General features: G+C 32.2%; 1 protein-coding gene across 1 annotated transcript; it reads right to left on the reverse strand.

The window, feature by feature from the left end:
• Window positions 1–6,154: 6,154 nt before the first annotated feature.
• LOC111710294 (tropomyosin) lies at window positions 6,155–13,126 on the reverse strand. Its single transcript, XM_023484349.1, has 11 exons — window positions 13,022–13,126; window positions 12,621–12,678; window positions 12,184–12,252; window positions 11,831–11,934; window positions 11,398–11,461; window positions 10,872–10,950; window positions 10,766–10,773; window positions 8,878–8,988; window positions 7,858–7,955; window positions 7,607–7,669; window positions 6,155–6,611 (listed from the first exon to the last, which is right to left on the reverse strand). The coding sequence occupies exons 1-11, from the start codon at window positions 13,120–13,122 to the stop codon at window positions 6,512–6,514; spliced, it is 855 nt and encodes a 284-aa protein (XP_023340117.1). The 5' UTR covers window positions 13,123–13,126; the 3' UTR covers window positions 6,155–6,511.
• Window positions 13,127–15,766: the final 2,640 nt, after the last annotated feature.

Here is a 15,766-nt window from a genome sequence, read left to right on the forward strand (position 1 = left end):
AGAAAGTTAAATTCAACAGATATAAGTCTTTTTTTACGCAGTTATAAGACACGATTTCGCAGTATTCTTTGCCTCTTAGTCTCCGGGTTCTTACGAATTTCAGATTTTTCAAGAAACATGTAAATACATACATTATACAGTGAGACAAATAAAACTGTAGACTAGGAAGACTCAATATAGACAAGTATGTCTTTAATGTAATTTTCAATCAAACAGGTTTGCTACAGGGTGTCCTAAAAAACATGGGAATTCAGTGACGAATTCGATATCGTCTTTGTTATGGACTACCATAGTAATACCTGATTTCAAAAGCCATAATATTTTTATGTCTGCTTGAGTTTATTTTATAAAAAGGGTAAAAGACTGCAAAAATGTGTCTATAATGTCTCTGCAATATTAACAGTGAAGACGGACAAGTTTACTCTGTTCTTATACTGCAATTCGCTTGTTTTACTAAGTACACCCTTATGCAGTCAAAACATAAACAAACAAAATGTGAACATAGTGGACAGATTACTGCTTTCTCAGTAGGTATCACTCAGGGAGCAAGGAATAGAAGGGAGAAACAACTGACGCGGTTCGCCCTACCATATGATTATACATGCTTTGCACACGGTACTCCATTTTATATCGAGCTGTTTGGTTTCTTTAGTAGGGCCCCACAGGAAAAATATGTATTGGCTCAATTTTCTTTGACCAGTTTCGCCAATACATATTTTTCCTGTGGGGCCCTACTAAAGAAACCAAACAGCTCGATATAAAATTTTATATCTCCCTTCTATTCCTTGCTCCCTGGTATCACTGTACTAAATCAAAGAATATTTAAAAAGACGATATTGAATTCGTCACTGAATTCCCATGTTTATTGAGACACCCTGTAGTATTTTAAAAATAAACTTATTTCATTGAATTGATTAGTGTACTATGCGCAACTGGTTTGTTTCATGTTTATAGGATTACTTCAATCAGATTCTTATTCTACAGATTTTAGGGGCACACTTTTATATCAAAATCAAATTTAAAAAATCATACAATGGTTGGCGATTGTACCAATATAATAAAGACGACTTTTTTATTTAACTTTTAATTGTTAACCATACCAGCTTTTTTCAAATTACAAGTTTACAAGTAATTAAAGAAAAGTTTTTTAATTGACAGCTTTTCTTTGTTTCCATGTTTGTGTGTATATTATTTAAAAGCATGATACAAGTCAAAATTGAAATCGAAAGTCGTCTTCATTTTATTAATAAAATCGCCTACCACCGTAAATAAAACGGAATTAAAAAAAATATTTCAACTCACCCATAGCACAGTAGTTGCAGAGCCATTGTTTCATCGGTATAATTATCTCTCCCTGGCATCATTATCATTCAAAACAAATAAAAAACAAAATACGTTTTATTCAAGTATGAAAGTTCGGAAATAAAAAGATTATGACGATTTAACCCTATTCCTGCTGGGGGGGGGGCAATTTGACACCCCCCTGTAGGGGGATTTAGAGGACCCCCCCCCCTCCACCCCAGCATATCCTGGTTTTCAAGTACCCCAGCAGAGATAGGGTTAAATTCCAAAAGAATACATTTTTCTCTAAGAGGTGGGAGGCATAATTGGTATATGCAATGAGTGTTCCAAAAAACTTAACTTTTTCAAATTCTAAAAATTATCTACTGAAATAGTTTTCATAATGATTCCTTTGATTGATGTATAGAGGCCAGAATAACCATAAAGAATAAGGACTCCATTTTTATATTTTCTTTTCTGACCCTTTCTTTTACTTTGATCGGCTCTGAATAGCTCCGGCTAGTAAAGTTGACATTACATTATTTTGTTGCTTTTTAATATCGAAACTTTTTTGTATTTTAAACTTTAACAGGAACAATTCTTTCTTCTAGAAAAATGTTTGAGGATTTTCCAGCTTCACTTCCAGGATTCATGTCTTTCTGAAATTGAAACAAAATGCAAATCAATATTTAAACAAAAAAAGGTAATTTACTTTGAAGTAAAAACTTTGTGATACATCTTTAACAGATCATCTCTGTAACTATATTGCCCTCAGAAACATCATTAAGCTATTAGAGTAGCCAATGTTGTGTTCCCTATACCAATTCTTTTAAATCTATTCTAGAGTTTTGGTTTTAAAAACTGTTGATCCGCGATAAGTGATATCGTTTAGGATTACTGTTATGGATGGTTGATGGCAATTTTTGAAAGGGAGTGACTGGCTAGACATGGTATTTGAACGGAGAGTGCAGTATTGTAAACACACTTTTTAGTATTCATTTGAGTTCTATAACGGAGGTTTTCACGGTGTATAATTGCTGAAGAAGAGTAGAAGTTCTATTTTTGAAATCTTCCTGAGCCGGTGATTTAAGAAATTCAAGAAAATACGACTAAGGTCTAAGCTGTTGTTTAGCCTTATTTGCGGCTTGGGCTTCCGGATTTAAGTTGCTATAGTTTTCAACAGAGTTTAGTTCATAAAACCGATTTAATATTCTATTTGGCGGATTTTCATAGTTGGAATTTGCGCATTCCGGGTTTTGATGAGAATAAGACCCAACATTGAGCCTTATTCTCCACTAAAACCAACCAAGGTATAGGTTTTATTTTCATTGGGCCTAACTCCTTCAGTCGAGCCGTAGATCTCGCAGCTATCAATCACGTGACACAAGCTGTCGTCTGACTTGGGTCTTAAAACTGCGTTTAAGGAATTAAGACTGGAGCCAAAGCGTTTAAATCGCGGGCTCAGGATTGTGTATTTGTGAGACTTGATTTTGAAAATTGATCTCTTTAAAAATTATCTAATAACGAAAAATCTAACAAAATTATCCAGTAGATTAAAGATATTTAGAGAAATATTTTTATCAACAGAAATTATCGATAAAAGCCATGAGTATAATAGATGAGTTAAAGGAATTGAGTCTTTACCACAAAATCTGATTTTCTAATCACTATATCTTTGGAACCAAATGTTAGATATTTCAAACAGCTTATTTAACAGCTTATTTTCTATAGTGAGAGTACATTTTATATACTATGTCTAAATAGAGTCTAGTACAATCAGGGAGTAAGAAATAGAAGATACAACTGACGCGATTCGCCCTACCATATGATTATGCATGCTTTGCAGACAGGTACTCCGTTTATATAAGAAATATTCAGAATAGGTTATTGTATACGCGGTAATTTACATCAGACATATATTTCTTATACAAATGGAGCACCCGTCTGCAAAGCATGTATAATCTTATGGTAGGGCGAACCGCGTCAGTTGTATCTTCTATTTCTTACTCCCTGAGTACAATAGATGGGAATTCGTAGAATTTGTACACTCTCAGTACAGCTGTATTCTGACGTCACAAGTGTCAATTCAGTTTTGTGCCCGACAAAGTAATTATAAATAGTGATAATTTAAAAATAAAGTGCTTATCTTCCTGTAAAATAAGTAATAATAAATAAAATTGTCTAACAGAAATATTTAAAGTTTTTATTTGGAGGCCAAGAAAACACTTGTCCTTGAATTTAGCAAAACAACAGTTTTGTGTGGACTCCAAATTAAATCAATAAATCACAAAAAAAAACAATAATCAAGCAATTTTAAGAGAAAAGAAAATGTCCACTTGCCAGAAACTCTAAAATCCTAAACCCAAAATCTTTGCAACCTCTGGGTGTAAAACTTTGATATTTTAAACATTAACATCTGGATCAAAAAATATCAAAATTGCAAAATTCGAAATTGAAATTTTTTGAAAGTGTACAGCTATACTTTTTTTTCGGTAGATTAAGGGGTTAAAAAATAGAGGATGACAGACATACGCAATCTTTTAAATTATACAAAAATATTCAATTTACTTAAATAATATTTGCAATTCTTTTAAAATAATCTTTAAATCGGAATAAACATATTGATTGCAATAGAGAAAGTTCAATCAATGAGATCCATTAAAATGTAGAATAGGAAGACGACTTGTATTGGTCTGATTAGTAGGAAGCACTGCAATTATTCACTTAATTTGTTGAATTTCAAGTTTCTGATACAACTATTTGCATTAAAGCAGCATTGAAATCACACAAGTTTCTGATACAACTATTTGCATTAAAGCAGCATTGAAATCACAAAAGTTTGCTCAAATATCGTCTTCATATACTACAGTTTAATGGGTCCCGCTGTAGTAAACTAGTTTTGACCACGTTTGTTCTGAATTGTTGATATCAAACTTGTTTACATCTACTGTTTATATCTACTGTTTATATCTACTGTTGATATCAAACTTGTTTATATCTACTGTTTAGCGTGTAACTATGTTTCTGAAGTGTAGAATGCGGTGTATCTAGAATATCCTGGTTACCATGGTATCTACGGGGGGCTGGGTTTAGCTGCTTTCTACACTAATACATCAGGTTATAGTGTCATGATACTGGCAATATTGGTGTATATCTATCTTTTCCGGACTCGCAGCACAGAGTAATACGAAATAGAAAAGTGTGGCAAATGGGGGTGATGGCAATTTTTGAAAGGGAGTGACTGGCTAGACANCAAGGAAAGGAAAAGAAAATGAAAAGTGGGAAATTCGAACGCAAAATTTAGTCATACATATTTTTTAAGTTTTAAGAAATAGTTTTTTAAACCCGGAATTTGTAAAACATATCTCTGCTGATGTTATCTACAAGTTGTTTTTAAAAATAATCATACTGTGGAAGACGATGCCTGGCCGCGTTAAACTAGTTCCACAAGATTCAACAGAATGAGATAGAACGGATACGGGGCATTAGTACTGATATGATCTCTACAGTCTACACATGCGATATCGATATTGACTCTAGTTCTGAACACTCTAATAATAAGTTATAAGAAATATATATACTGGAAGTTATTTATGCGTTTTATTAGAGTCTGACTCACGTCCTCTATAATACATTATAATCATTCTTAAACAATGTTAATTGACGACTTCTCTTTGTTTACAGGTTTATGGTAGAAATAAAAATAGAAATAGAAGGTGTCTTAATTGTATTGAAATACATATCAACCACTAGGTATTATATCAATTTTATATCGAATGTTTGCCATTTGATCTTGCTGAATTCTTAGTTAGTAAGATAAGAAAATTAGAGTTTATTCTGTTACAATAATATAAAATATATATAAAAATCTGCATCCGGTTTTCATAATTTAAATCCGGTTTTCATAATTTTAATCCGGTTTTCATAATTTGAATCCGATTTTCACAATCTGAATCCATTTTTCACAATCTGAGTCCGTTTTTCACAATCTGAATCCGGTTTTCACAATCTGAATCCGGGTTTCACAATCTGAATCCGGTTTAGCCGGTTTTCACAATTTGAATGCGGTTTTCATAATCTGAATCCGGTTTTCACAATATGAATTCGGTTTTCACAATTTGAATCCGGTTTTCACATTATGAATCCGGTTTTCGCCGTAAAAACTTAGAGTTTTAAGAATCACTAATTCTTAAACCTTTAACATGATTTTAATATGTACTGGGAAACATATTATAATCTATGATTGTATGCTTCTAAAAGAAAACACATATTGATCTACACATTTGTGCAGATCACCTATTGATCTACACATTTGTGCAGATCACATATTGATTTACACATTTGTGCAGATCACAAATTGATCTACACATTTGTGCAGATCACATATTGATCTACACATTTGTGCAGATTACCTATTGATCTACACATTTGTGCAGATCACATATGGATCTACACATTTGTGTAGGTCACTTATTGATCTACACAAATAAAATATCTGAAATATAAAATGAAATCAACCATATGTAACAACGTACAACATTGAAATGATAACACATGTGTTATGTTATAAAAATTCTGAACCATTTACACGACTATGGTAAAATAAATATTTGTTAAAATAAAAGATCTATAACTGCCTAATGCACAACAAATAAAAAGTCTAGATAAATATGTGTATTTTAGTTATATATTTACAATGCAAACATTCAATATCTCATTTAGTTTAAACTAATTTAGTGCACATAGAGCGAGAACCAGAAAACCTGGGAAAATGGTGGAGCTTGTTACGCACCCCTAACTCTTTCGTAAAAGTAAATTCAACCTATATGAAGCATAAAGTCTGACCCCGCGTCAACCTTGTTGCACCGGCTAGTCCTGTCCAGAGAGCTAGGTACAGTACAAACTGGGACCGGAAAGGATGACCCGGCTTGAAAATTCAAATGTACTACTGCTGCCCGAGTTGTGATTTTGTAATATGCAAGTTGTAAGAATAAATTCTAAACTTTTTAAGTTACAAAACACAAAATCGCAAAAAGACGATTATTCCAGTGTTTTCTTGTTTCACTGTAAATCAATTTAACAAAGTATTATGTTTTATAGGACATTGTAAATGAAGAAGTTTAATTAAATGGTGTAAATCTTAATTGCTTAAACAAAGTGGGTTTGGAAATTTTCTTTATGTTCATGTTTTGAAAGTCCATGTATTTGACTTTAAAAAGTTTGATTATTTTTAAACAGATGTCATTGATCTGAAAGTACCATCAAGATCATCAGAAATAGCCTTGATCTTCAGCTTCTCATGGATCATGTCATCTTCGATCTGATCAATTCTAGGAAAAATATGTCTGTTAAGTTGATTGTCTTTCTTTTGCGGTTTAAAAAAAAATTCATTCTCTTTTCTCAGAGTTTAGAGGGTACCGTTGTGAATCTTGCATGCAACCTTTTAAATGGGGAATTGATTAAAGGGAGTGTTCGCGAAAAATGAAAGGGGTTACAGAGAGATATCGAATTGAACTCGATACTAATCGCTACTAATTCTACTTTTATTTGTTAAGTATATGATTTTTTATAGAATTCATACTTTAAACGAAGTCAAACCTTCTAGAAATCCAACGTATAGAAACAGCTACGTAGAGCAACATGGGGTATTTTCCGGGAGAACATTTTTTATATTTACGAGAATTAAACGTTTTTGTAAAAGCTTATCATTATCATTTTGATAATTTCCATTTTTTAACATACCCCAGACATTAAATGAGCAAATATTTTAATATGTACATTTGTACTGCTCTCTATTGTGTTTAAGGTCCCCCAGATTTTATTATGTACTGACAACATGAATGAATGATTATATGGTTATACATAAATTTGCATGTTACTATTTAAAAAAATATTTTATAAAAATGCTATTTACAGTTTTATTTTTAGAAAAAAAAAGTTCTCAAAAGTATAAAAAAGTTCTCCAGTAAAGCGAATATGATTTCATAAAATTCCGTTTTACCATTTAAATAAAAGAATTTTATGAAAATTACATCTACTTTACACTGATTATTTAATTTCTCAAAAAGATAAAAAATGTTCTCCCGGAAAATACCCCATGTTTCTATACGTTTGATTTCTATAAGGTTTGACGCCCATTAAACGACAATTTTTTGGCGAAATCCCTGAAACGAAAAGTTGTCGTTCAAAGTGCATCATATTTAAATGAAATATTATGAGATGATATAATCAATTTTAAATTTAATTGAAAAACACTCTTTAAGTTTCTGTCAGGCTATTATTTTTATCTATATTTAATGACTATTCTTATAATTAGTCTCGGTACCTTATATTTAGACGCTGTATATTCATTTCTGAGTTTTCTGCTTGTGTTTCTGCAATCTTCAATCTAGATTAAATAATTATAATTTATTGATTGACATAAATACAAAAATATAAATACATATTTTATAGATCACAAAATCTCGATCTTTAGTCCTTACTCCTTCCCCAACTACAAAGTTAGATAGAAGAACAATACATGAAGATACTCTGAGATATAGGGTTCTGCTTCTGTTAAAACAGTTTTATACTAACCTATTCATGAGTTCTCTGATTTGCTTCTGATAAGCCTCCTCCCTAGCCATAGCTTTCTCCTCGCTCACCTCCAGCTGCTGCAGGTTATTTCCAACTACCTACAAGAAGGTAAAGAATATGTGCATGATATTCAAAAAACACCTATTTAACACAGATCTAGACAGTATCTGCATAACACGTACTGGTTCCAAAAATCAGGTAAATATGTTACGATTACGCTTGACTGGACAACCCAGGCTAAAAGTTGCATGGTCCATGCCGGTACTATAACAAGCACTGTTTATTCATGGTCCATGCGGGTACAACATGCACTGTAGTGTATATGCATGGTCCATGCTGGTACAACATGCACTGTTTATGCATGGTCCATGCCGGTACAACATGCACTGTTTATGCATGGTCCATGCCGGTACAACATGCACTGTAATTATGCGGTCCGTTGTCCTTCTCCAGTCAGGCTACCCGTGTAGAGTTGATCTAGTACATTTTATGCAGCAAATCTATCCTGGTAAGATCTAAGTACACTGATTATGCGCAGGTTCCAGATGCAGACAACAAAATCGATAAGAATTTTGCCAATTACTCCTTAAAGAGACTGTTAAGTTAACATAAAAGGGGATACAGGTTAAAGCCTAAAAATTTTAGGAGTTCATCGTGACAAACAATAACCCAGAAGTGCCTAGAAATTTTAAGGACTCTCCTATTATAACTTGAATATAATGGCCAGAAATTCTACCAATGGCAGTCAGTATCTGGTCATGTGGCTCCGTCAATTTCTCAAGACAGGGACAAATAGAACTATTATTGGTCGAGATCAGCACCTAAAATTACTATGCTTTTGCCTACACCCTCATTGATTTTATCTTTACAGTTCCTTTAAATACAGAGGCTCTAAGTAAACATTTTAATGCTTTAGAATATTCATTTTCAGGGCTATTAAAATGGTCAAATCGTCAAACAATTAACAGTAGATTGCAGTATTTTTTTTTTCAATCCAAATCGTCTTCCAATTTTAAATACCTTCAATTCTTCTTCAAGCTCTGAAATCTTTTTTTCTTCATTGTCAGCCCGTTCGGTAGCTCGCGCATTTTCAGTTTCAAGATTGGTATGTTTCCGGCTTATGTCCTCATAATAAACAACAAGATCAGTTTCAAGATTGGTATGTTTCCGGCTTATGTCCTCATACTAAACAACAAGATCAGTTCAGGATTGGTATGTTTCTGGCTTATGTCCTCATACTAAACAACAATATCAGTTTCAAGATTGGTATGTTTCCGGCTTATGTCCTCATACTACACAACAAGAGACAATTAGAGGCTAAACCTTAGTCATATCAACTGAACTTGATATCCCAGCGTAAACATAAAAATAGAAAGATTCCAGAATATCAATTCATTATTTATTAAAAAATTGGCTCAAATATAAACAGGAGGAGAGAAGAAAAACGGCAAAGTGCGTCAAAAATACTTTTCAAAACAGTATATTTTGTAACCAAGGCTGATCAAATATGACATTTTTTATTAAGGAATGGAGTCGTTACCACTCAACAGTCCCTTTAACCATCTAAACTCTTGATAATTTCATTTTGCAAATATGCTAAACAGTCCAATTAACCATCTAAACCCTTGATAATTTAATTTTGCAAATATGTTAAACAGTCCAAATAACCATCTAAACCCTTGATAATTTAATTTTGCAAATATGTTAAACAGTCCAATTAACCATCTAAACCCTTGATAATTTTATTTTGCAAATACGCTGAACAGTCCCTTTAACCATCTGAATTCCAGATAATTTTATTTTGCAAATACGCTAAACAGTCCAATTAACCACCTAAATTCTTGATAATTTAATTTTGCAAATACGCTAAACAGTCCAATTAACCATCTAAATTCTTGATAATTTAATTTTGCAAATATGCTAAACAGTCCAATTAACCATCTTAATTCCAGATAATATTATTTTGCAAATACGCTAAACAGTCCCTTTAACCATCTAAATTCCTGATCATTTTATTTTGCAAATACGCTAAACAGTCCCTTTAACCATCTAAATTCTTGATAATTTAATTTTGCAAATACGCTAAACAGTTACTTTAACCATCTTAATTCCTGATAATTTTATTTTGCAAATACGCTAAACAGGCCCTTTAACCATCTAAATTCCTGATAATTTTATTTTGCAAATACGCTAAACAGTCCCTTTAACCATCTGAATTCCAGATAATTTTATTTTGCAAATATGTTAAACATTCCCTTTAACCATCTAAATTCTTGATAATTTTATATTGCAAATATGCTAAACAGGCCCTTTAACCATCTAAATTCTTGATAATTTCATTTTGCAAATATGCTGAACAGGCCCTTTAACCATCTAAATTCTTGATAATTTCATTTTGCAAATACGCTAAACAGTCCAATTAACCACCTAAATTCTTGATAATTTAATTTTGCAAATACGCTAACCCCTTTAACCATCTAAATTCTTGATAATTTTATTTTGCAAATATGTTAAACATTCCCTTTAACCATCTAAATTCCAGATAATTTTATTTTGCTAATACGCTAAACAGTCCCTTTAACTATCTGAATTCCAGATAATTTTATTTTGCAAATACGCTAAACAGTCCCTTTAACCATCTAAATTCTAGATAATTTTATTTTGCAAATATGTTAAACAGTCCCTTTAACCATCTAAATTCTAGATAATTTTATTTTGCAAATACGCTAAACAGCCCCTTTAACCATCTAAATTTCAGATAATTTTATTTTGCAAATATGTTAAACATTCCCTTTAACTATCTAAATTTCAGATAATTTTATTTTGCAAATACGCAAACAGTCCCTTTAACCATCTTAATTCCTGATAATTTTATTTGGCAAAAAAATAAGAGAAAAAAAATAATTACCTTCCTCTCTACACAGATGAGACAATAAAACATGATCGAACACAGATTTTGAAAGAAAACTATTTTTGAAAAAGTAAATTTTATTTTTATTGGTTTTATTGTCTTCCTGATTCTGCCAGGATAAATCTTGCTTCTTTCAGCTGATTTTCTAGTTCATCGATATCCTCTTCATTTGTGGATATATCCTAGATAATATATATACAATATCCTCTTCATTAGTGGATATATCCTATATAATATATATACAATATCCTCTTCATTAGTGGATATATCCTAGATAATATATACAATATCCTCTTCATTAGTAGGTATATCCTAGATAATATATATATTCTCTTTGTTTTGCTTTAACTTGAAAACTATTTTCCGGGATTCTGTAATTTACAATTGTCTCGAAAAATGTTTATGGACAATTTTAAGAAGTGCTTTTATAATTGAATTAAATTAAATTTGATTGAAAGAAAAACGGCATCTTATTTTTTTTTACAAAAACAGTTCTCGTTTTATTTTCTGTTTTTTACTTCATGTTTTTCTAAATTGCAGTTTGTTTCTTGTTAAATTTTAGTTAATTTTTTATTACTTTTGATAAATGTTTTGCTTCTTGTTTTATATCTATTATTTGTTTCGTTTACCAACTCTAATTGATTCTTGAGTTTAATTTGTTCATCAGCCCGTATTGAAGCACGGAGAAGATCACTAAAAAAAAAAAAAAAAAAAAAATCTGATTTAGTCCCCCCCCCCCCTCCTTCTTAAAAATTTGCAATTTTAACTTAAGTTTCTAAAGAATTACAAAAATATTAATTATTGCAAAATTCGAATTTTGTCTTTTTTTGGTTTAAAATGAATCATGTATTACGAAACTAGTTTTTACAAAACATGATAAATTGTACTTTTTAAAAATGTTTTGACCATGCTTTTCCAAATATGGAAAAATAGTTATGTAGATTTGAAATCTTTAATCCAGGGTTACAACTACAATTGTAAGGTCAAACGTCTGGCGACCCTTCCAAGTCTGTCCGGTCTCAATAGTTGATGCAATTTTCTAAATTTGTAAATCCGACCTACCTTATAGCAGTTGCCAGCCTATTTTCTCGTTTATCCGCCTCATCTTCCATCAGGAATATTCGCCTTGAGAGTGCACCTACATCCGCCTCAGCATTCGCCGCAACCTGAGCATATGGAAAAACAAATCAACTCGCTCCAAAAATAAAAAAATAAACCTAATCAAACTCAAAGATAAAAAGTGTGGCTGGTCTGGTTACGTACCCTTGAAAGCTTGGATTTAAAAATATTTAAAAAATTATTAAAATGTAAGACAATTCAAGACAGAATATCGACATTATCTTCCATATTTTTGATCAGTGTTTTCAAATAATATCAGATTAAGTTTTTAAGTCTTTTTAGATAATATTTCTAACCTTTTCTTTTTCTTCCAGTTTAATAGAAGCATTGAATAGGTCCTCAGTAACAACATCAAATTGAGATTCCTGAGTAATATTTAGATAAAAATATTAATTTATCATGCTCGAGTTCCAATATGAATGCTTAAGATTGACATGATTTCTACTCTTATTGACATAAAACTACGTGAGGACGATCAAGATGAATGAATTTAAGTGTATGCAACTAGATAAATTAAAATATTTAAACCGACGTCTAGATATCTAGATATATCTAGATATCTAGATATATCCAAATATATCTAGATATCTCTAGATATAGCTAGATATATCTGGATATATATAGTTATATTTAGATAAATATATATATATATATCTAGATATCTAGAAATATCTAGATATATCCAGATATATCTAGATATATTTATATAATATCTAGATATATATAAGCTAACCTGAGCAGCAATCTTTTTAAGAATATTCTTGAGTTGATCCTCTATCCGGTCTGCTTCCCTGTACATTAAAATGTTATCATTTAGATCATAAAATCTGTCATGGGTAGAGATGGATAGATAGATGATAGGTAGATAGATATATAGATAGATAGAAAGATATAGATAGATAGATAGATACATAGATAGATAGAAGCATGAATTGATTGCGCATTATTAATAATTTTGAAATTATGATGAAAAACTAGTCCAAATTTAAATCAAAATGACAAAAACTGACAAATGCATCCTAAGCTTTGCTAACCGAGTGCAATAGCCAATTCTATCAAAATAATATGTTTCGATTGAAAATTACCGAATTAGTCTGATATAGGGTTCTAAAACATAATAAAGATTGGTCATACTTGGACGCCGCCAGAGCTTCATCGTCGAATTTGTTTGCCCTGGCTGTCGCTGTATCTGTCTCTGTCGACAGAGAAACCATCTTCTTCTTGATAGCGTCCATCTTGGATTCTGAAAAATGCGGGAAAAATTGTAACGCCTATTTTGTTTAACTGTATTATTTAGTTGTTCACTTTCATAAATATAGAATTCAATTCTCGTTAAATTCTAAAGTTTTTTTTTTACAAATTATTGCTAATCCCATGATCCTATCCCGATTGGGTTATTTTTTCTAATATAAGGCCTGCTCATAAAAAAAAAACTTTAATGGTTAGGGTGCAAGGGAGGATTTAAAAAAAGTTTAAAAAGTTCGTTGGAAAAATGTTCATAAATAAAATATTTTTTCTTTTGACAAATATTAACATGTGACACATGTTTTTACATCTATTTTTCAAGGGCTTTTCAAATATATAAATATATATTAACCCTGTAGATTGATTAGTAAAAAGTTATTAAGCATTTCTGATTTTTTGACCCGTCGTTTGACCGTCATCCACCCTAACCTATGCATAAAAAATATTGGGTAAAAGGAATTTAGTTTTTACCACAAACTAAAATCTTCTGATTCCAATATCTTTGCAATCTTTTGATGCAAACCTTTGATATTTCAAACTTTGATTATTTTATCTATAAGTATTAATAGTTTGAAATACCTAAGGCCACGACATTGAGTTACAAAGACATAGAGATTAGATAATCAGACGTTGTGGCAAAAACTCAACTCCTTTGTTCACAACTATGATGTTGAAAAGTGAAAAGTTTTAACGTAAACCGTTTTTAAGTTATTTAGAAAAAAAACACAAGGGGAGTGGTTAAAAACACCTCTCACCCCCAATGGTGACAGAGTTAACATTTTTCAACAATACTAAACTCGATTGAGCTGTGCTACGTAATACGATTGAGCTGTGCTACGTAATACGATTGAGCTGTGCTACGTAATACGATTGAGCTGTGCTACGTAATACGATTGAGCTGTGCTACGTATGATACATTGACTTGCTAAGTCTTCTAAAAGACTGTGTCTCAAACTAAGTGCATGACGCTAATGCAAGGGTCGATATTCTCCTGAATCTTCAAGCAGCGTCAGCTTATTTTTATCATAAAAAGAACGGTGAATGATAAAAAAGTAAAAATTGGCATACTCCAAAAATTACTTTTTTTGGCTGAAATAAGGGTGATCCACACAGAATGAGCTTTCAGAGACGACTGTACAGAATTCACGATTCTCTGCAACTGAAAACTTGTATTTTTCTTTGCAAAATCATTAAATAAGTCATTAAAAGACTATATTTAAGGATAAGACTTAAGTAACCTTTGGACATACGAGATTTAAGTTACCTGTCCATTTTCATCCTTTAACAATATTCTTTTTTATTTCAAATTTTGTAAGCAAAAGCAACGAACAAAACTGGCGAATATTTGACAACTGTGAACAGTTATATTTGCAGAAGAATTTGAAAATGAAACTCAAGTTTTTGTGAATGAATTTAAACAAAATAAAAGATTTAAAAATCTAAGGTAATTGCTCTGAAACTACTACAAAGCATGAGTATCCTGCTCCTGCTCCAGTAATGCCGGTAAATAGCGGTGGAGTATTTTTTGTTTCCCCGTCTGTTAAACATTCTAGAATTTCTGTCTGTTAAGCATTCAAGAATTTCCGTCTGTTGAGCATTCTAGAATTTCCGTCTGTTAAGCATTCTAGAATTTCCGGCTTTCAGCTTGAGTGGCTGAAGCAAAGATTTAGAAAGACATTTAGAAATTGTAATCTTTATAAGTTTGTTTTTGTTCTAGTATTATTATTTTAACAAAGAACCCCCAAATGGTTTGTAAAAGATAATTTGAAATATTCAATATGATCAAGAAAGTTGGAAGCTTTAACGGTAAAATTTCTGAGAATTATGTCAATTGCTTCTTTAAAACTAATCCTGAACCAAGTTCTTATATATGTAGGTTTCAAATCTACGTTTCTCAGGATATAAAAAGTAAAAGCAAGATAGAGACACAAAGTCCAAGGCTCTGCGGAACTATGTCTTGTCTGCGGATCTATTTCCTGTCTGCGGATCTATGTCCTGACTGCGGAACTATGTCCTGTCTGTGGATCTATGTCCTGTCTGCGGAACAATGTCCTGTCTGTGGATCTATGTCCTGTCTGCGGAGCTCTGTCCTGTCTGTGGAACTATTTCCTGTCTGCGGATCTATGTCCTGACTGCGGAACTATGTCCTGTACGTCTGTGGATCTATGTCCTGTCTGCGGAACAATGTCCTGTCTGTGGATTTATGTCCTGTCTGCGGAACTATATCCTGTCTGTGGAACTATATCCTGTCTGCGGATCTATGTCCTGACTGCGGAACTATGTCCTGTCTGTGGATCTATGTCCTGTCTGCGGAACTATGTCCTGTCTGCGGAACTTTGTCCTGTCTGCGGATCTATGTCCTGACTACGGAACTATGTCCTGTCTGTGGATCTATGTCCTGTCTGCGGAACTATGTCCTGTCTGCGGAACTTTGTCCTGTCTGCGGAACTATGTCCTGTCTGTGGATCTATGTCCTGTCTGCGGATCTATGTCCTGACTGTGGAACTAAAATTTTGCATGGTGGAATAAACAAATTTTTAAAACATACATTTTTAACCCTATTGCTGCTGGGGGGGGGGGTCAATTTGACCCCCCATCTGTAGTTTTTTTTACATAACCCAAAAAGTATTGGTC

This window comes from Eurytemora carolleeae, unplaced genomic scaffold, assembly GCF_000591075.1.
Source record: "Eurytemora carolleeae unplaced genomic scaffold, Eaff_2.0 scaffold936, whole genome shotgun sequence".
NCBI classification, from domain to species: domain Eukaryota; kingdom Metazoa; phylum Arthropoda; class Copepoda; order Calanoida; family Temoridae; genus Eurytemora; species Eurytemora carolleeae.